The sequence below is a fragment of the Oncorhynchus mykiss genome, chromosome 5, assembly GCF_057628025.1.
Source record: "Oncorhynchus mykiss isolate SJ-2025 chromosome 5, ASM5762802v1, whole genome shotgun sequence".
In the NCBI taxonomy this organism is placed as follows: Eukaryota; Metazoa; Chordata; class Actinopteri; order Salmoniformes; family Salmonidae; genus Oncorhynchus; species Oncorhynchus mykiss.
Window position 1 is genome coordinate 33868336 of NC_143026.1, and position 21158 is coordinate 33889493.

The 21158-nt window shown below is 42.2% G+C and overlaps 1 protein-coding gene across 1 annotated transcript; it reads left to right on the forward strand.

Moving 5' to 3' along the window:
* Positions 1-409: 409 nt before the first annotated feature.
* LOC110523645 (caspase recruitment domain-containing protein 8) lies at positions 410-2721 on the forward strand. The gene is made up of 3 exons (XM_021602528.3): positions 410-691; positions 1746-1881; positions 2213-2721. The coding sequence occupies exons 2-3, from the start codon at positions 1755-1757 to the stop codon at positions 2524-2526; spliced, it is 441 nt and encodes a 146-aa protein (XP_021458203.2). The 5' UTR covers positions 410-691; positions 1746-1754; the 3' UTR covers positions 2527-2721.
* Positions 2722-21158: the final 18437 nt, after the last annotated feature.

Below are 21158 nucleotides of genomic sequence, written 5' to 3' on the forward strand. Positions count from 1 at the left end.
CAAATAAAGAAAATCCCTTGACTGGTACTTTAAGTCTTGGCAAAATGTGTTGAGCTTTAAAACTGCTCAACTCCCCTCCGCCCTATAACAAAATATAAAGAATTGCAGAAAGCTTGCTTTAAAATTGTAACATTTTCTCTAATCCATATGGGAAAATGTGTAGAATTGCAGTTGTTGTTGTAAACCTATACAGGAATACAACCACATATCAAAAACTAGATGTGCATTCAATTTCGACAGTCTAAATTGCATGTCCTTTGAGTTGTTATTAACAACCATATGTGGTTGTATTCCTGTATAGGTTTACAACAACAACTAACAGCACTGATAGGCTCACGCCTCGATCACACCAATAGTGTTCCAGCATCTTCTGGATATGTGTGCAGCAACAGTTCAAAATTCTCCTTCTGCCTCCATTTCTGTCAAGCCATATACACGTAGTTCGACGAATACGTTCCATAAATCCAACGAACACAACTGCCTCTGCAATGCTGCAAGGCAAACACAGCGTTCCATTTGAAACATATACCAAAACGCCTTTGACAATCGGTGTGATAGAGACGTAATGCATCAGAAAGCGAAAGTGAAAATAGTCTTCTGTAGTTTCCTTCTAAACTTTTGTAACTTTAAAAGAGAAGAGAACATTCATACAAAGGTAGCCTACATCACCCGAGCTAGAACATCAACCTTGGTAAGGCGATGTTTGAGATATTTTCCAATAGAATGTGTTAATTTGTGTGCGATTTGAATTCGTTTGGAATATAATCAGAATATAATCGAAAATCTGAGTGACGGAGTTGGATGGCTTTTTCCTGACCTTGTAAACTGGCATAATGAAATGACCAGTGCGTAATTTGACAAATAAATGTATGTTTGACTTGCATTGTATATTTATGTTCTTAACGACATTTAGCAGTTATGTAATGTCCTATACTGTAATCTGTAGAGAGAAACAACCTGATTTCAGAGCATTTCATAGTATTCTGAATGTATAAATCTGAGGGAATTAATTTACTATGATATGTTATGTTTGGTATGGTTACATAAAACAAATGCTTACTTAAGGCAAAAACTTAACCCGTTTAGATAACCCTTCACCCAATCCTAACCATAACCTTTTAACCTAACTCCTAAACTTTAAAACATTTTTTTCCCACCTTTATTTAACTAGGCAAGTCAGTTAAGAACACATTCTTATTTGCAATGACGGGCAACCCCGGACAATGCTGGGCCAAATGTGATACAGCCTGGATTTAGTTACAAAATTACAATTTAACCCTAACCGTAACTCCTAGTCTAGCTAATGTTCGCAAACTACCTAATATTAGCCACCTATCTAGAATTCGTAACATATCATACGTTTTGGAAATTCGTAACATATTGTAAGTTTAGCAAATTCATAACATATAATTAATTGTATTTCGTAACATATAATACGAAATGGACATACACAAATTAATACATACCATACAAAACATAACATATTATACTAAATGGAGTGTATCGGTTTACATACAGAATAATACAAAATGCTCCGAGACCAGGTTGAGAGACAATGCTTAACGTAGGCTGAGTAGATGTTTGTAGATCAAATCAGCAATCATATTCTGTCTACATGAGACGTGACTCAAATTGGCTGTATGTTGTCTCCATATCTGTATTCCTTGATAGGTCTAGGACTTCAGTCAACTTTACAAAATGAAATAGATCATGTTTTCCCTCATATTCAAATGTTCTGTGTCTAGTGACATAGAATGGCATCTTGTCCGGAATCTGGGTCTTCTTCTGGCCAACCCTTCACCATCTCAGCCAATAATGGGGCCAGTGTCAACGCTCCCATAATGACTGGTAACACCATTGGGGCAATCCATTATCATACAGGTGATGACGGGTAGTGTAAAATCTATACTTTTAACACAATGATTTTGCACAAAATAAGTAAACTGAGAATTGCACTCATATGAGACAAAAGTTCAATTATTGACATAAAACATTCACACTCAATCATACCAATCATACCAATTGTACCAATCGTACCAATCATACCAATCGTACCAATCGTACCAATCATACCAATCATACCAATCGTACCAATCATACCAATCGTACCAATTGTTCGAGCTTGCGCAAACGGCAGCTAGAATGATTTCCATTTGACTCATCTCTATCTCTATGGATATTTATTATAACAGTGAGTCCTCTTCTCTTGCAGGCCCTTTGTCTGCGCCACCCCAGCACACCAGCCCCTCCGGCCCCATGATGTCATCAGTTCAGGATTTCCTGAAAACACACAAGAATGATCTGGAGAACAGGATGGGCAACCTTCGTCCCATCCTCAGCAATCTCATAGACCTTGGGGTTCTGAGTGAGGAGGATAGAGAGGAGATAGAGATCAAAACCACACGGACCAAGAAAAATGAAGCTCTGCTGACCATGGTTATTAACAAGGGGAAAACTGCCCAGGAACAGTTTTACCAGGCCCTGAAAAAAGCAGACCTTTACTTGGTGAAAGACCTAGAGGGATAAACTACCTCCTGATACACTGCCGTATCCATAATTGCCTATTCCATTCCGTTCTGAAATAAGACCAAATGTTTACGAATAAATCATCCAAATTAGGATAGTTTATTTAAATTCCATTATAACATGATTTAGAAAGGTAATTCCAATGACATTATCTTATCTGTCATACCATGAGTCAATAAACACGTTTATTTTTTATTTTTTATCTTTGTATGTTCTTGTGTCTAGGGTTGATGTGGCCCTAGCTGCACTGCAGATATATTTTGATTTGGTGTTACACTTTTTCATTACATGAACCTAGGCCTAATACGGGTCTCCTTCAGCTCCCTCCTGCTGTGTGTCGTTGCTTACATTTTCTTGTCTTATTTCGGCAATAATAATGTATGCTGTAGAAAGTATTCACACCTTTTGACTTTTTTCCACATGATCTTGTGTTCCAAAGTGGAATTAAAATGGATGTAATTGTCATTTTTGGTCAACGATCTACACAAAAGGCCAGGCAACAGCTCTCAGTTTAGAGATGTTTGTGTGGGCTCTGGTATGATTTCCAAACTGTAGGGATCAAGGTAAGGATCATCTTTGGTGACAAACAACCCCACTCTGTATAGAATTGGTCCCCATTTCAACACTTTAATAATGGCACTTTAATAATGTTTACATATCTTGCATTATACCATCTACTGCATCTTGCCTATGCCGCTCTGTCATTGCTCATCCATATATTTATATGTATATATTCTTATCCCATTACTTTACTTAGATTTGTGTGTATTAGGTAGTTGTTGTGGAATTGTTAGATTACATGTTAGATATTGCTGCACTGTCGGAACTAGAAGCACAAGCATTTCACTACACTCGCAATAACATCTGCACACCATGTGTATGATCTTTTTCACTGATATTGATTTAAAATCAAATCATATCCAATTTTATTGGTCACATACACATGGTTCGCAGATGTTATTGCGAGTGTAGTGAAATGCTTGTGCTTCTAGTTCCGACAGTGCAGCAATATCTAACATGTAATTCCACAACAACTACCTAATAGACACAAATCTAAAGTAAAGGAATGGATGTTGATATTGACTGAGATGATGAACTGTAGTTACTAAATTATCCACTAGATGGAGTGCTTTACCACCATGTTGAGCTTGGCTGTAGCGAATGCTCCAGTATCAGCAACTTCTGATGTTATTGGCTGACTATTGAGATGATGAACTGTAGTTACTAAATTATCCACTAGATGGAGTGCTTTACTACCATGTTGAGCTTGGCTGTAGCGAATGCTCCAGTGTCAGCAACTTCTGATGTTATTGGCTGACTATTGAGATGATGAATTTAGTGACCTTTGAGAGATTTTTTTAATTTTATTTTTTTATATATTATTTGATTTATTATTATTTTATTTTTTTAATCCGTTATTTTACCAGGTAAATTGACTGAGAACACGTTCTCATTTACAGCAACGACCTGGGGAATAGTTACAGGGGAGAGGAGGGGGATGAATGAGCCAATCGTAAACTGGGGATTATGGTTTGAGGGCCAGATTGGGAATTTTGCCAGGACATCACTCAGGACATCTCTCATAACTGGCCACATTGATTACCCATGGGCACCTTTGAGGGCCTGGTTCATCATAGACTTGGCAGGAGCAGGCAGAGAAACATGGCACCCATTCAAAATGGGATGATATGCTTACATTTTCACATTCAGCACATGCACATGGTGTAGTGACGTCCTAACCTGGCACTTTAGTGAACCCACTGTTTTCCCTTATCTGTTAAAATACTACATATGATGGAAATATAGGCTTTTGAGAATAGTATAGCTATTATAATCAACAGGCTACTGCAGGCGTGAGAGAGTAGTCAGCTGTTTTCCCTCTCCTGATGATAACCTGGTGACAGACTACGGTGACCAGCAGTTTTTCTGCCTGCGTGTTGGCCTGTTGGCCTGTTCAGTACGAGGGAGAGGGAAAGCAGGAGTGGAGAGAGGGAAAGTGAAAGAAGCAGAAAGAGGGTGGGGGAATGAGAGAGAGAGATTATTCATCAATGTTTTATATAGTTCTATACGAGGCATAAAGTGGAGAGCAACTCCCCTGGCAGCAGGAGAAGAGAGGATCCTGGGAGACTTGCAACAATAATATAAATCTCAGGGCCATGTGGGGAATGTATCAATAGACAGCGAGTGCGTTATCGTAAACTTTTCAAGCTTCCATTCCCAGGGAAGTCATTATACGTCTGTGGGCGGACGGTAACGGTGGTGAACGGCGAAGCTGCTCAGCCCGCCCCTGTGTGATCACTTTTACGTGCACGTCGTCCGCAAGTCTCTCCCTCTCTCCCCTCTCTCCCTGTTTATTGGAGCCGGGCAACAAGTCTGTGGCGCCACACTCACAACTCCTCTTAATACTGCTTTAAAAAATGGGTTTTGTGGACTGGGTAAAAATAAAATGTATTTTATATGGCTTCCTTTGAGAAGGCTTTGTTGTGATGTCATCCTCGTCTTGTGTCAGATTTGCCTGTCTAATGATGGTTAATGATAGAATGGGGTACAGCATGTTAGGAGTGCTGCTCACCATCCACAGCCCCTGCCAACTACCTCCACTACTCTAATACAGGTACTATGTGCAGTGACACACACGGGACAGTTAACACTCTCATTCAGTGTTGTGCTGAGTCAGCTCAGTACTGTACCCTCTTTTATAGTTCCTCTGTTTGCATTGCCTTCACATACAGTGGTGATTATATAGATTAGATTTTACTATTACGATTCTCTATGATGGACTTTCTGTCTGGGACTGAGGTTAAACAGTACTGTGTGTGTGTGTGTGTGTGTGTGTGTGTGTGTGTGTGTGTGTGTGTGTGTGTGTGTGTGTGTGTGTGTGTGTGTGTGTGTGTGTGTGTGTGTGTGTGTGTGCGACTGTGTGTGTGTGCGCGACTGTGTGTGTGTGTGCGACTGTGTGTGCGTGTGCGACTGTGTGTGTGTGCGACTGTGTGTTCGCCTGCATGTGTGTCGTATGTGTTTCTGAGTAACGTACATGTGAGTACACCTGTGTGTATGATATAATGTGTGTGTGTGTGTGTGTGTGTGTGTGTGTGTGTGTGTGTGTGTGTGTGTGTGTGTGTGTGTGTGTGTGTGTCAGAATGAGGGAGCACATGTGAATTCATGCCCCTCAACACTCACACAGTTGGTTCTTTCATTGTGCACAGCTTGCGTCACAGCCCATACAAACCCCTCACTTCTCTCTCTGCCATGACCACAGGCAAGAGCAGATTTACAGTTGAAGCCCTTTAACTAAGCTTGTGTGTGTGTGTGTGTGTGTGTGTGTGTGTGTGTGTGTGTGTGTGTGTGTGTGTGTGTGTGTGTGTGTGTGTGTGTGTGTGTGTGTGTGTGCTACCTGGGATCAGGCCTGCCTGCCTGTTTGTATATTAATCACGTTGCTCTCAACTGACTCCAGACCAGTGCTATGTTGTGTACAAATCTAGATTTACATAAGACAGGAAGTTGGGAGACAGGTATAGTTTCTGCATCAAAATATTGCTTTTGGCACTTGAGTGCACTGTACACAAAAACCTCTGTCTTTTTCCGTGTATTCAGTGGTGTTTACTTTAGAGGCAATAATTTAGTATCTTTACCTGACAACTCAAACTGAATTCTTCTGCTGCTCTATCGTTTGCTACATACTTCAGTCTGAGACTGACATCAATAAAGTTGTTTGTGGTGATGTCAAAATGAGGGTTGTTGTACAGAACAAAGTAATTGGATCATATCTTACCAATCAGCGTATCAATGCCCGCTTTACCCACATGTGTTCTGGCTCTGGCCCAACTCATCAGTTTCTGCGACCAATCAGACGGTCTAGAATGGTTTTCCAGATTTCCAATAGTATCTGTGCTTTTCTAAGAAGCTAAATAATATGTTAAGAGGATTTTTTTTTTCAGAGAATGAACTTCTCCATTCAACTTAATGTAGTTCATGTCTTTCCTTTCAATGTGAATTTTTATGGAAAACCATTTGAGGGAAGCTACAGCGACCAGTATCAAAATCTACCACAGACAATGTATGTCCTCATACTGTGATGCAGGGAGTCGACCCCATAGATCCCCTTTCCGACACTTTGAAATTTGACATTTGGAACAACTTCAAAATTTGACGTTTGAGAAATATGGATGATCGTCTAATTCTGACGTGGGACTGTGAGAGCTGGTAGGTTGCTACTCAGGGCAGATTTATCTGTGGTGTACAGGTGGCAGATAGCTGTTACCACCGCGGCCATATCAAGAATGGAGCCTGACGGGTGAGAACAAAATGTCTGAATTTGGCAACAGTGTTAGAATTTCAGCCACAGATCAAAGGAGAATGCTTTCTACTGACATCAAAGTTGTTTTCTTTCAAGTCAAATCACTCAATACCAGTTTTAACACGGAGCAGGGAATGGAACGTTTTTCAATAGCTATGTATTACTATCAACAGGATTTACTGCAATGGTGTGTGAGGGACTTCTGTGTTTGAGAGACAGACTAAAGCTGTCGCATAATGCAAATACCAGACATAGATTTGAGGCAGGAAGGCAGGCTACCTCTCCAAAGTCAACTCCTGGATGTTGACTTTTCTTTCAAGCCCAGAACATGAACACAGTCCATAACATTTATAGGATTACAGTATGCTGTTATAAATTATGAAAATGTAAGGAAATGCACATTTTCCAGACAGTCTACGAAGTCCCCATTCAAAAGGGCCATGATACAATCTCTTGAATAAACATTCCTATGCACCCCTCTGTACCCCACCCCCACCCCCCACAGGTCTGAGTGTTGATGAATGGGCTGCTGACAGATGGTCACATGGCTCAGCAGGGCCTATCCCACAGCGTTATCTGCACCAGTGGATCTGGTAATCATTGATTATCTCTCAGGTTGAACGACAGGACCAGGTCCTAGTAGGCTGGGAGGCCCATCATCGCCCCTCCTGAAGTAAGGACAGACCAACAAAACCAAGACTGAGAACCAGCAGCCTCGCTGTAAGAAGTGAAACTGTCCTCCAAAGAACAACGAAAAGCAACGGGGATCAGCCTGTTTATCGGTTTCACAAGGTGGTTTGTCACTTTCTTCCTCACAGATATACTCATAGAGCTAAGCATGTTACCATCTTACGTTCCTTGCTTCTCTGTCGTGGCGATCACAGAAGCAGTGACCATTGTACTGCATTTGACTATGCCAGAAATAGTTTATCGATGGGTACATTAAATCTTTCCTTTTTTTGGTTTTTCTTGATGTAAAAGGTCACCGTATGGAAGGAATACAAGGACAGCAAATAAATAATAGGTCTCTTTGTTCAGGGGAGAAAATGTTTCTCTCGTGAAGATTTATGATGTTCCGGGGGGGGGGGGGGGGGAGGGTGCGCCCTGCTTTCTGGAAAAGGGAACATGTTTAAGGATGAAGACTTATTACATGGTCTTTATGTTCTCCCAATACTAATGTCTTGACACATGGGCCACAATGATTTAGCAACACGTGTGAGGAGAAGAAACAGGATTTAGCAATGCAGCTCGTCCTCATATTTATTAAGCGCCAGGGCAGTCTGGGTTCACATCGCCTGGCAACAGAAAACAGACTCAGAGGAGCGCATGTAAATTACATTATACCAAGCGCAGCAGAGAATTGGCTTTTGTGCTCGGTAGCGAGGCTACTTTGAATTTCTGAATGTTTCAAACACAACGGAATCTTGTCCTATCCTCAGTCCGTCAGTGAGTTCTTCTGGTCTGTTTGCCCATGCGACAGCCAAGAAATCTATGACAGATATACCCTAATTTCTTCTGCTGGCTCCATGGCCAGGCTTGGAGAGAAATCCCTAAACCTTGGTATGTTTGAATGTTCCAGGCATTTCCGGGCAGTTTCAGAGGGAATGCCAATACTTAATTATTTTTAGGACTCCCAGTTCACAGCTGGGATGGAATGTGTATGTTTGATAGAATAATAATCAAATGGATATTGATTTTGTTTTGCAAGCCCTGATTCAGTACTTGTGTTTTGTTTATCTGGTCCTGAAAAATGACCCGATAGTTGCTAAATTCAGCAACTGCATTTGATGAAAAGCATGTTTACTCTGTGAGCCTCACCAGCTGGCCTCCTTACACAACGTTTCTTTTATGAAAACTCAATTTATGGTTTCCTAGGCTGCGGCGAGTGGTTGCATCGACTGGTTGCATTACTTCATTTGGTAACATAAAGGCTGGCTTATGTAAAACCTCTGGGTCCAGGAGGCCTCAGCTCTCCTCAGTGCTCTCTCACTCTCCCTCCCTCCTTCTCTTTCACTCTCTCACCCTCCCTCTATTTCTCTCTCTCCCTCCTTCTCTTTCTCTCTCTCCCTCCCTCTCTCTCTCTCTCTCTCTCTCTCTCTCTCGCTCTCTCTCTCGCCCTCCCTCTCTTTCACTCTCCCTCCCTCTCTTTCTCTCTCTCTCTCCCTCCCTCTTTCTCCCTCCCTCCTCTCTTTCTCTCTCCTTCCCTCTCTCTCTCTCTCTCCCTCTCTCTCTCTCTCTCTCTCTCTCTCTCTCTCTCTCTCCCCTTCCCTCTATCTATCTCTCCCTCCCAATCTTTCTCTCATTCCCACTCCCTCCCTCTCTATCTCTCCCTCACTCTCCCTCTCTTTCTCTTTCTCCCTTCTTCTCTTTCTTTCACTCTCCCTCCCTCTCTTTCTCTTTCTTTCCCAACTGCTTAATTGTCATGCTGCAGATTATTTAGAGGCCCATGCTGGTCAAAGTTGTTTATGTGAACTCCAAGCTGCCAGAATATGTTTCTGGAGCTCTAACATGGCATCACTGGAAAATAAGGATAATTCTTGACAGTCATTCATAGAACGGCTGATGTACAAAGGGCTTTATAAATACATTTCATTGATTGATGGTAATTTTGTTTCATTTTCTGGTTTAAATCCATTTATTTATTTGTTTGTTTTTGGATCAAATTAAACGGAGTACAGTCGTGGCCAAACGTTTTGTGAATGACACAAATATTAATTTTCACAAAGTCTGCTGCCTCAGTTTGTATGATGGCAATTTGAATATACTCCAGAATGTTATGTAGAGTGATCTTTGCCATGCAAATGAACTGACTCCCAAAAAAACATTTCCACTGCATTTCAGCCCTGCCACAAAAGGACCAGCTGACATCATGTCAGTGATTCTCCCGTTAACACAGGTGTGAGTGTTGATGAGGATAAGGCTGGAGATCACTCTGTCATGCTGATTGAGTTCGAATAACAGACTGGAAGCTTCAAAAGGAGGGTGGTGCTTGGAATCATTGTTCTTCATCCATGGTTACCTGCAAAGAAACACTTGCTGTCATCATTGCTGTGCACTAAAAGGGCTTCACAGGCAAGGATGTTGCTGCCAGTAAGATTGCACCTAAATCAACCATTTATCAGATCATCAAGAACTTCAAGAAGAGCAGTTCAATTGTTGTGAAGAAGGCTTCAGAGCGCCCAAGAAAGTCCAGCAAGAGCCAGGACCATCTCCTAAAGTTGATTCAGCTGCAGGATCGGGGCACCACTAGAGCTTGCTCAGGAATGGCAGCACGCAGGTGTGAGTGCATCTGCACGCACAGAGAGGCGAAGACTTTTGGAGGATGGCCTGGTGTCAAGAAGAGCAGCATAGAAGCCACTTCTCTCCAGGAAAAAAATCAGGGGCAGACTAATATTCTGCAAAAGGTACAGGGATTGGACTGCTGAGGACTGGGGTAAAGTAATGTTCTCTGATGAATCCCCTTTCCGATTGTTTGGGGCATCCGGAAAAAAGCTAGTCCGGAGAAGACAAGGTGAGCGCTACCATCAGTCCTGTGCCATGCCAACAGTAAAGCATCCTGAGACCATTCATGTGTGGGGTTGCTTCTCAGCCAAGGGAGTGGGCTCACTCACAATTTTGCCTAAGAACACAGCCATGAATAAAGAATGGTACCAACACATCCTCCGAGAGCAACTTCTCCCAACCATTCAGGAACAGTTTGGTGATGAACAATGCCTTTTCCAGCATGATGGAGCACCTTGCCATAAGGCAAAAGTGATAACTAAGTGACTCTGGGAACAAAACATCGATATTTTGGGTCCATGGCCAGGAAACTCCCCAGACCTTAATCCCATTGAGAACTTGTGGTCAATCCTCAAGAGGCGGGTGGACAAACAAAAACCCACAAATTCTGACAAACTCCAAGCATTGATTATGCATGAATGGGCTGCCATCAGTCAGGATGTGGCCCAGAAGTTAATTGATAGCATGCCAGGGTGGATTGCAGAGGTCTTGAAAAAGAAGGCTCAACACTGCAAATATTGACTCTTTGCATCAACTTCATGTAATTGTCAATAAAAGCCTTTGACACTTGTGAAATGCTTGTAATTATACTTCAGTATTCCATAGTAACATCTGACAGAAATATCTAAAGACACTGAAGCAGAAAACTTTGTGAAAATTAATATTTGTGTCATTCTCAAAACTTTTGGCCACGACTGTATATTCATTTGGATGTCGGTAGGGAGAATGAGGAGAGAGGAAGTGGCATGTCCCAGGAGTGTTGCAGTTCTTGACACACTCAAACCGGTGCGCCTGGCACCTACTACCATACCCCATTCAAAGGAACTAAAATATTTTATCTTGCTCATTCACCCTCTGAATGGCACACATACGGTATACAAACCATGTCTCTATTGTCTCAAGGGTTAAACATTATTCTTTAACCTGTCTCCTCCCCTTCATCTACACTGATTGAAATGGATTTAGCCGGTGACATCAATAAGGGATCATAGCTTTCACCTGGATTCACCTGGTCAGTCTATGTCCTGGAAAGAGCAGGTGTTCCTCGTTTTTTTACACTCAGTGCATATCCATTGTTTAGCTGGAATGGGATATTGGTATCTTGTATATTTAACATATACATTCAACATCAGAAATCTATCCTCATGCTATAATGTTTGCCTTTCGTGAACTAACACTTGCACTTGACTTTTGTCTCCCATACTAGCTCTGACTTTGCTGATAGCTACTTTACTGAAGAGAAATGTAATTACTATGACTGTAATTTGTGGTTGTACCACCTAGCCATCTTAAGATGAATGTACTAACTATGACTGTAATTTGTGGTTGTACCACCTAGCCATCTTAAGATGAATGTACTAACTGTGACTGTGATTTGTGGTTGTCCCACCTAGCCATCTTAAGATGAATGTACTAACTGTGACTGTGATTTGTGGTTGTACCACCTAGCCATCTTAAGATGAATGTACTAACTATGACTGTAATTTGTGGTTGTACCACCTAGCCATCTTAAGATGAATGTACTAACTGTGACTGTGATATGTGGTTGTCCCACCTAGCCATCTTAAGATGAATGTACTAACTGTGACTGTGATTTGTGGTTGTACCACCTAGCCATCTTAAGATGAATGTACTAACTGTGACTGTGATTTGTGGTTGTACCACCTAGCCATCTTAAGATGAATGTACTAACTGTGACTGTGATTTGTGGTTGTCCCACCTAGCCATCTTAAGATAAATGTACTAACTGTGACTGTGATTTGTGGTTGTCCCACCTAGCCATCTTAAGATGAATGTACTAACTGTGACTGTGATTTGTGGTTGTACCACCTAGCCATCTTAAGATGAATGTACTAACTGTGACTGTGATTTGTGGTTGTCCCACCTAGCCATCTTAAGATGAATGTACTAACTGTGACTGTGATTTGTGGTTGTCCCACCTAGCCATCTTAAGATGAATGTACTAACTGTGACTGTGATTTGTGGTTGTCCCACCTAGCCATCTTAAGATGAATGTACTAACTGTAAGTCGCTCTGGATAAGAGCATCTGCTAAATGACTAAAATGTAAATGTAAAATGTTAGGCCTCGTCCCAAGTGGCACCCTATTCCTTATATAATGCACTACTTTCGATCAGAGCCCAGATCTCATATTATTGTATTGATTCATTTTTTAATATTTGTTTTGACAAATGTAATAATATGTTCAGTTCTTTATTAAAACAGTCTTGATTTGTCACATTTGACTGTGTAAAACCTTTCAGTGCTACTTTTTTTCTCTGAGAGAGGTGGATATATCTCGTTTTGCAACAAAATGTGATTGTCTCTCTGAAATGTAACCATCTAGTGATATACTTCAAACAAATACATGTCTGTCATTGAACAACCCCATGTCATGATTAGATGGGGAGGGGGGGGGGGGGGACACCAATCTGTTGCGTAAGTTCATTATTAAACATAAAAAGATCATTTACCAACATTTAAAAAAAAATGGATATATAGCATTTTGGAATGAAACTCTTCATAAGACCTGTAACACCTTGTCAAAGCTTGTCAAAGGGGGTTTCCTCTCTCTCAGCCTAACCCACCACCTGCTATCTGTCTTCCTAGCTGTCTGTCTGTCTGTCTGTCTGCCTGGCTGTCTCTCTCTCTCTCTCTCTCTCTCTCTCTCTCACTCGCTGTCTCATAAACACACACACACACACACCCAGTCTCTCTCAGCCTAACCCACCATCTGCTATCTGTCTTCCTAGCTGTCTGTCTGTCTGTCTGTCTGTCTGCCTGGCTGTCTCTCTCTCTCTCTCTCTCTCTCTCTCTCTCTCTCTCTCTCTCTCGCTGTCTCATAAACACACACACACACACCCACTCTCTCTCAGCCTAACCCACCACCTGCTATCTGTCTTCCTAGCTGTCTGTCTGTCTGTCTGCCTGGCTGTCTCTCTCTCTCTCTCTCTCTCGCTGTCTCTCGCTGTCTCATAAACACACACACACACCCAATCTCTCTCACACACTCAAACCTTCTCTCTCCCTCCCTTTCCTCTCATCTCGATCCTACTGTATGTTGAAATAAGAAAACTATTGGCTATAATGATAGATGTAATCACATTGTCAAAACTGTTTTTCGGAATGAGGTGCCTTAATCTTTGCTAATAACATAAAATCATTGCATTGGTTTCCAATGTCTGTCACACATTGCTTAGGGGTAACATTTCTGATACAGTTTCAACTTGAGTACACAAGGTGTTCTTCCCAACACTAGATGAGGTGAGAGAGTAAGGCGCTGAGGCGCACAATCTCAGTATGATAATCCAACCTTGTGCTCCTGTGGCAGGGAGCTCAAAAGAAGAGCTCCTGAGTGGGGCAGCGGTCTAAGGCGCTGTGTCTCAGTGCTAGAGGTGTCACGACAGATACACTGGTTCGAATCCAGGTTGCATCACAACCTGACGTGATTGGGCGTCACACAATTATCCCAGGGTCATCCAGGTTTGGCCGGTGTAGGCTGTCATTGTAAATAAGAATTTGTTCTTAACTGACTTGCCTAGTCAAATGTATGTATTTTTTTTAAATATCCCCAGATTCATATTGTAGTAGAGGGAGTCTAACCCAATGAACCGCTTTCAGCCTCAATACTGCAAGTGAGAAACTCATCGATTACACCACTAGAATTCTACTACTGTTGAAACTCAATATCCACTTTTCAAAATTTTCCACAAATGAACTGTTACAAACTTCCCTAAAATACCTTTTTATGGAGGCATCACATATTGACTACCTGACTGAATAAATATATACATTAAAATAGTACACACTGGTACGTACATACACACACACACACTGATGCATGTTGTCACGCTTGCATGAAGGATCGGAAGACAAATTACAAAAACACGTGCTGCAAAGGTGCCACGCCACCAGCCTGACGGGTTGTGGCGGCGTTGGAAGGGCCAGTAGCAGTGGCTTCGGACTGACGGGTTGTGGCGGCGTTGGAAGGGCCAGTAGCAGTGGCTTCGGACTGACGGGTTGTGGCTGCGTTGGAAGGGCCAGTTGCAGTGGAGTCGGACTGACGGGTTGTGGCGGCGTTGGAAGGGCCAGTAGCAGTGGCTTCGGACTGACGGGTTGTGGCTGCGTTGGAAGGGCCAGTAGCAGTGGCGTTGGACTGACGGGTTGTGGCTGCGTTGGAAGGGCCAGTTGCAGTGGAGTCGGACTGACGGGTTGTGGCGGCGGTGGAAGGGCCAGTTGTAGCTGCTGAACTTGCGTGCGTCATCGGACCGACCCGTTGTGGCGACGTCGGACAGCCCAGTTGCAGCTGCTGAAGTTGCGGTGGCGCCGGTCGGACCAGTCGCAGCGTCGTCGGACAATTACTAATCACTGGGAATAGTTGCCAGGTGTGCGTAATGAAAGTTCCGAAGGGATCTGTGACACATGTATTAATAGTGTACATGCACACCAAATCATGTACAGTATGTAAGCATGCACACATATACACATGTGCATACACATGTACACACATATACACACATATACACACACACACAAACATACACTTTGCCTTTGATATCATAATGCACTAGCCTTCATTTTTTAATCTTGGCATTTTCTTTAATCTTGTTAAATTATTGTATTTGTTTCTGTTGGTGCGCTGACAGCTTTTGTTATCCACTCTTATGTGGAAAAACAACACGAAGGGTAATAGTATTTGTTTTACTGAGGAACAGACCTTGTCAGAAGTATAACCTCAAAGCTTGTTACCCTTCTGCTGATGCTGTGTGTGTTCAGTCAAACATGCTCAGTATAAGAGCAGTGCACTGGGTGATTCATTATTCTGCTACTGATAAGTAAGAGGCCTTTCATTTCTCTATGAAGAATGCATGTCTATCTCCGAATGTTTATTCAATAATTGAAATATATGGTCTTGGAGAGGATACACTGGCGATTGTTCAGCTAAACAGTTCCATATGTGTGGAAGAACGGCAAAGGGGATTCATTGTTCTGCTGACTTGTATTGCAGACGGCAGAGGTCCTTGAACACTCATATGATGCTGGTGTTACTGACGTTTATTTGCTTTAGACTCATTTAACACTATAGCTGGAATTTAGGAGGCACTTATGTCTTACTACACCTGAAGTTCTCAAAGTGTCAGGTTTCTCTGTTAGTTACTTTGGATTTAAAATGTGCTTGTTGGAGGAAGGGACACTTTTATGGACATTTAATCTGCCTATTGATTCATTTGGGACCTGAACAAGCCTTCTTTGTTACATTTACTTCAATACACTGTGCAATAAACCATTTATTTTCCATAGATGATCAGTTACAGATGTACTTGATAAACAACTTATTTCTCAGATATGCACAAGACGTTGTTAGAAATGTTATGGAAGTATGCCATTTTCACATAATCCCAAGCATCTTGGGTAATAACAAGGGTGTAAGAGGAAGTGTAAAAACAAGAGTGTAAGAGGAAGTGTAAAAACAAGAGTGTAAGAGGAAGTGTAAAAACAAGAGTGTAAGAGGAAGTGTAAAAACAAGAGTGTAAGAGGAAGTGTAAAAACAAGGGTGTAAGAGGAAGTGTAAAAACAAGAGTGTAAGAGGAAGTGTAAAAACAAGAGTGTAAGAGGAAGTGTAAAAACAAGAGTGTAAGAGGAAGTGTAAAAACAAGAGTGTAAGAGGAAGTGTAAAAACAAGAGTGTAAGAGGAAGTGTAAAAACAAGAGTGTAAGAGGAAGTGTAAAAACAAGAGTGTAAGAGGAAGTGTAAAAACAAGAGTGTAAGAGGAAGTGTAAAAACAAGGGTGTAAGAGGAAGTGTAAAAACAAGAGTGTAAGAGGAAGTGTAAAAACAAGAGTGTAAGAGGAAGTGTAAAAACAAGAGTGTAAGAGGAAGTGTAAAAACAAGAGTGTAAGAGGAAGTGTAAAAACAAGAGTGTAAGAGGGACATGAAAAAGAGTTCTTCAATGCAGCCATTTTCTCCATCCAGTGATGTTAAATATTGCAGCCCACCAGTCTGCCTAATGGTGCTATAGCTGAACACCATCTGTTCTTTCAGGCGCCTCGCCCACTCCCTCGCCCACTCCCTCGCCCACTCCCTCGCTCACTCCCTCGCTCACTCCCTCGCTCATCCAAGCCTGGAGTAAACAAGCCATGAAGCTCTTCAAATGTTTTGGGGTATCATCTTGACTCATCTTCACAGACACATCTCAGATAAACACTGTCCTGTCTAATGAGGCCACTAACGGGCCTTGTTACCTAGACTGCACACTCACACAGATGATCAAAAACACTGGTTGTACATAATGCCTGGATCTAAACGATTTAATCATCCAACGTCACCATAAGGTTCTCTATAAGAGAGAAAAATAGAATCCATACTAGCTTTTGATAGATTGATGGTCATTTTGTTTAATGTTCCTGACACATCACATTGGGACTGTACGATCTAATGGAGAATGCTTCAATATGGAGGCTGACATCACCACAACACTGAGACTGTTGTTCATTAGGGGACTGAGTTTGTCTGGATAATAACAGTCTGTCTCATCATGGAGCCTTGCCCCTCTCATTGTCCTCCCTCCCTGGAGCAGAGCAGACATAAAGGGGAGGCAAGAGGAGGCAGGACCCAGCAGCTGGGTCTGGTTTGGCTCTGGCCTGCTTCACTTTGGGTCTAAGTCTACGCTCAGACATGGTTCCTCGGCAGGCTATGAGGTGAAACAGAGGTGGCAGGCGGCCAACCGCTCTGGGGGGGTGGGTTCAAGTTTAGGCTCCGAGACCCCAAAATGATAAGGTGAGGGGTCGTAAAGAAGTCAGGAAGCCATTGTTTTTAGAAATTCCAATAATTTGGTTATTTAAGCTGACCGGGCTGTGCAGGCAGGGCCCCCCTTACTGCACTGAGAGGCCTGCACACCATCATCCTATTAACCACATCTGTGCTGGCCAGAAGTGCACCGCTACTGAGAGTAGGGGGTATGAATGTGTGTGGGTAGTGCTATTCTGGGAGAAAGTATAGAGAATGAGTGTGCAAGATAAAGCTCAGCCCTGAAACTGAAACCCCAGTTACACAACACACCCCAGAAAACCCAGTATTTGAGGCTCCATTCATGGCTGATGATAGTGATGTCATGACAACCAAGTTTGTCTCTATGAAGATGTATTTAGCTGTTTTTTACACAAACTAAAGTTTGCTGTTTTATTCTCCAATAGTTTGTTGCTGTGTTTGACCTTGTAAACAAACCACTGCAGAGGGAGTAGTTGTGTAAGTAGGGCGGTGTAAATGGAACCTGTAGAGTGAGCTTTAATATAACACCAGAGAAAGCTGCCTGTGTTGTTTCAGTTTACATTATGACGCTTTCCTGTTGTTGATGAAGTGGTTCGGGGTATTTCCTTTAGGCGTAAAAGCACTGATAGGAATCCATTATCTCCACTAACGAGCCGTTTTAGAGGCTTTAGCCTCTCCCTGACCACATGCTATTAGCCCGGAATGTGGGAAGGCATCTTCTTATAGTAACACGAGACTTATGTATTATCTGCTCTTAAAGGCTGAAGGAATGTTCGGTGTACATTGGATGCCAGACATTCACTGACACTTTGCTTCATTTGAATCAGATTTCACATTTTAGTGTTCCCAGTGTTCCCATGGTTAAAATGTCTGATCTAATCTAATCTTTACACGACTACTTAATAAAAGTGAATAAAGCAATGATGAGACCCACTAACTCCACACTACCTTTCTCCCCATGCTCAACCCTATCTGTGTCAGCACAAACTTTGGGACACACCAACAGTCATTGTCTAATCAACATAATGATCTCTGTGTGATTTAACTTCGATGGCTCATCTTCCTCTGTTTGTTCTAGCAGAGGAGACAGACTCATTAGCACCATAAAGTGCAAAAATCTAAAACCAAAACACAGAATAAAAGATGAGGTGTTTTTGAAAAACTACTGAGAGAAAACTCTAGCAAACAGTTCAAATGGCTTCATATCAAACGTGGAGCTGGAGGAAATGAAAGGCAGATGTGATGGCATACCGTCGAACTAAAACAAACAACGTGCAAACACACATCTACAAAAGCTCCACAATTACACAATACATTATTTACCATTCATTTCTATGGGTCACAAAATAATCTGAAACACAACCAAAACAAACAGCAAATGCATCCAACAAATTTGTAGAGTCACAAGCTTGATTTAGTCATTGTGTGCTTTGAATATGGGACCAAATACTTAACTTTGTATTACTTTAATACAATACACATAAGTGAATTTGTCCAAATACTTTTGGTCCCCTAAAGTGGTAGGACTATGTACAAAAAGTGCTGTAATTTCTAAACGGTTCACCCGATATGGATGAAAATACCCTCAAATCCAAAGTACTGGAGTGCAGAGCCAAAACAACAAAAAATATGTCACTGTCCCAATACTTTTGGCATGGGAGAGGGGGCAGGATGTCTGACTCTCTAGCTCTCTCTCTCCTCGCACACTGATGTGTGAAGTGTGTAAGTGCTATGAACCAATATCATCCGTCACAGAAAAACACCCCTCTATTTTAGTCCACTGGAAAATTCAACAGAAAACATGTTATAAATCATACTCTATTTCATAGGAAATGTATGAGACAATATACAGCACTACAACTAAAGTTCAATATCCTTGCAATTGTGCCTATTTAATTGCCATTTTGTAATGTAGAATTAAACTAAGATTCACAAACACTGTCACAAGCACGCACGCACGCACACACAGAAAGACGGAGACAGACACAGTCACATAGAGAGTTTACACACACACATACAAACACATACATACTGTAGGGAGCGAGTTCACTTCATAGAGATCATGTTGCAGCGTTGCAGTTCCAGCTCTGTTGTGTCGTGTGACACTCCAGCTTCTGTTTATGCTGATAATACACACGTACAACAGAGTTGACAGGGCACTTGATCTGTTTTGATACATTCTCGGGCCCTGCTCCGCTGGCACTATCGGAAATGACATTTTCTCACTTGAGGAAGATTATAATTATACAAAGAAACATGTTTTGTCTTCACAATATACATGTCAATTGTAAACGGCTCCATTGTCAGAACAAGACATTCCTTCATCTGACTTCACAGCATGACTGATGACAGCAGTGAGAAGCAAACTAGCTAGCGTTAGCATCTGAACCAACGTTGGCAGTAAGCAGATATTCCTATTCCAGACAACTCAGAGGATCATCTCTTTATGCTAATTACCTACAATCCTCCTAAAGTGCTTTAATTGTAGCGGCACATCGGTGGATGCAGACAGACACCCAGGTTCTGTGGTGTTGCATGTTCTGATACCCTGCTTGTGAGTTCAAATCCTCAAGGCTATTTGTTACACTGAGGGGGCAATGTCACCCCCATTCTCAGCATGCTGCCGTACATTCAGGGTGGCAGGTAGCCTAGTGGTTAGAGCATTGGACTGGAAACCGAAAGGTTCCAAGATTGAATCCTGGAGCTGACAAGATAATTTTTTAAAATCTGTCGTTCTGACCCTGAACAAGTTAACCCACTGTTCTAGGCCGACATTGAAAATAAGAATTTGTTCTTAGCTGACTTGTCTAGTTAAATAAAGGCAAAATAAATGTTAAAAAAACATTTGGACAGGGAACATAAATATTTAGAGAGGGGTGTTTGCCTGTGTGTGTTGCTGTGGTTGTTGGGGTCTCATGAGGTGAGGGTGGTTGAACTAAAATGACAAAATAACTTCATCAAAACTGGATGGGTTGATCGCTGTAGAGGGAGGGTGTGTGTTGTATATTTTCCGGAGAGGTTGGCTGAAGAGCCAGCCACTGTTGTGCTGCTGTGTTCTTGTACCGCTGAGGACCCAGGGGAAGCTCTGTCTCTATGACATCTCTCTCTCCTTCTCTCTCTCTTCCTCTATCTTGCTCTCCCTTCTCTTATTCTCTCTCTCTCTCTCTCTCCCTCGTTCTCTCTCTCCCTCTCTCCCCTTCTCAGTTTTCTCTGTTCTTTGATCTGCTCCTCTGTTTGGCAGCAGCTGTTTGCCTCCTTCTGTGAGAAGATCCCTGCACACGTTGGAGAAATTACAGAATTAAAGCTGGGGAACAAACAAAGTAACAAAGCCCAAACAGCCTTGCAGTCCATGAAATGGTTATTCATCTGAAAACCGAGATAAAACAGAAAAAAATAAAGATCACACAGAAATCTGTTCAAGACAATCAAACACTGAGACATTAAATCCATACTTTTAATCCAGTTGATGTAGCTATGTTTTAACAGAGCATCGCAATAGAGCTTGCATATATTCCTCTGGTTTATATTATGTATTATGGCGCCATGTTTCTGCATGCCCTTTTCAACACACACACACACACAAATGCGTACACACACTCAGGGAGGTGACATGACAGAGTGGGCAATATAGAATACATCAGCACCTCACCCGTGGCTGAGAGAAGAGGAGAGGAGGGGAGAAGAGGAGAGGAGGGGAGCAGAGGAGGAGAGATTTGGCACCCATGTGATTTGTTAGCTCCTGGGGCGTTTTTCTCCCTCTATCTATCCCTCACCCTCTCTGTTTTTTTTACTATTCTCCTGAGCACTCAGCCCCTGACAGCGGCACCATGACAGGAAGTTTTTTTTCTTCTTGGCAGCCTCTTTCCTCCCTCTCAGCAAAACAGGCCTCAGTCCGCTGCACTGGCCTGCTAGCACAAGCCTGTCTGAGGTCCCCCTCCCCCTCTCCCTCTGTCCCCCTTCTCACTCCCTATCAATCGGTCTCTCTTGTTGACTTTTATACTTCCTCTTTGCTCAGCCTTTCCCTACCATTCAGCTTCTCTCTCATTCCATCTTTCCGGATTGGTGTTC

Excerpts from the sequence above, each read along its gene's own strand:
- LOC110523645 (XM_021602528.3), top strand. The coding sequence starts at position 1,755 with ATGGCATCTTGTCCGGAATCTGGGTCTTCTTCTGGCCAACCCTTCACC. Across the intron at positions 1,882-2,212 it reads GGCAATCCATTATCATACAG|GCCCTTTGTCTGCGCCACCC; the intron begins GTGATGACGGGT and ends CTTCTCTTGCAG.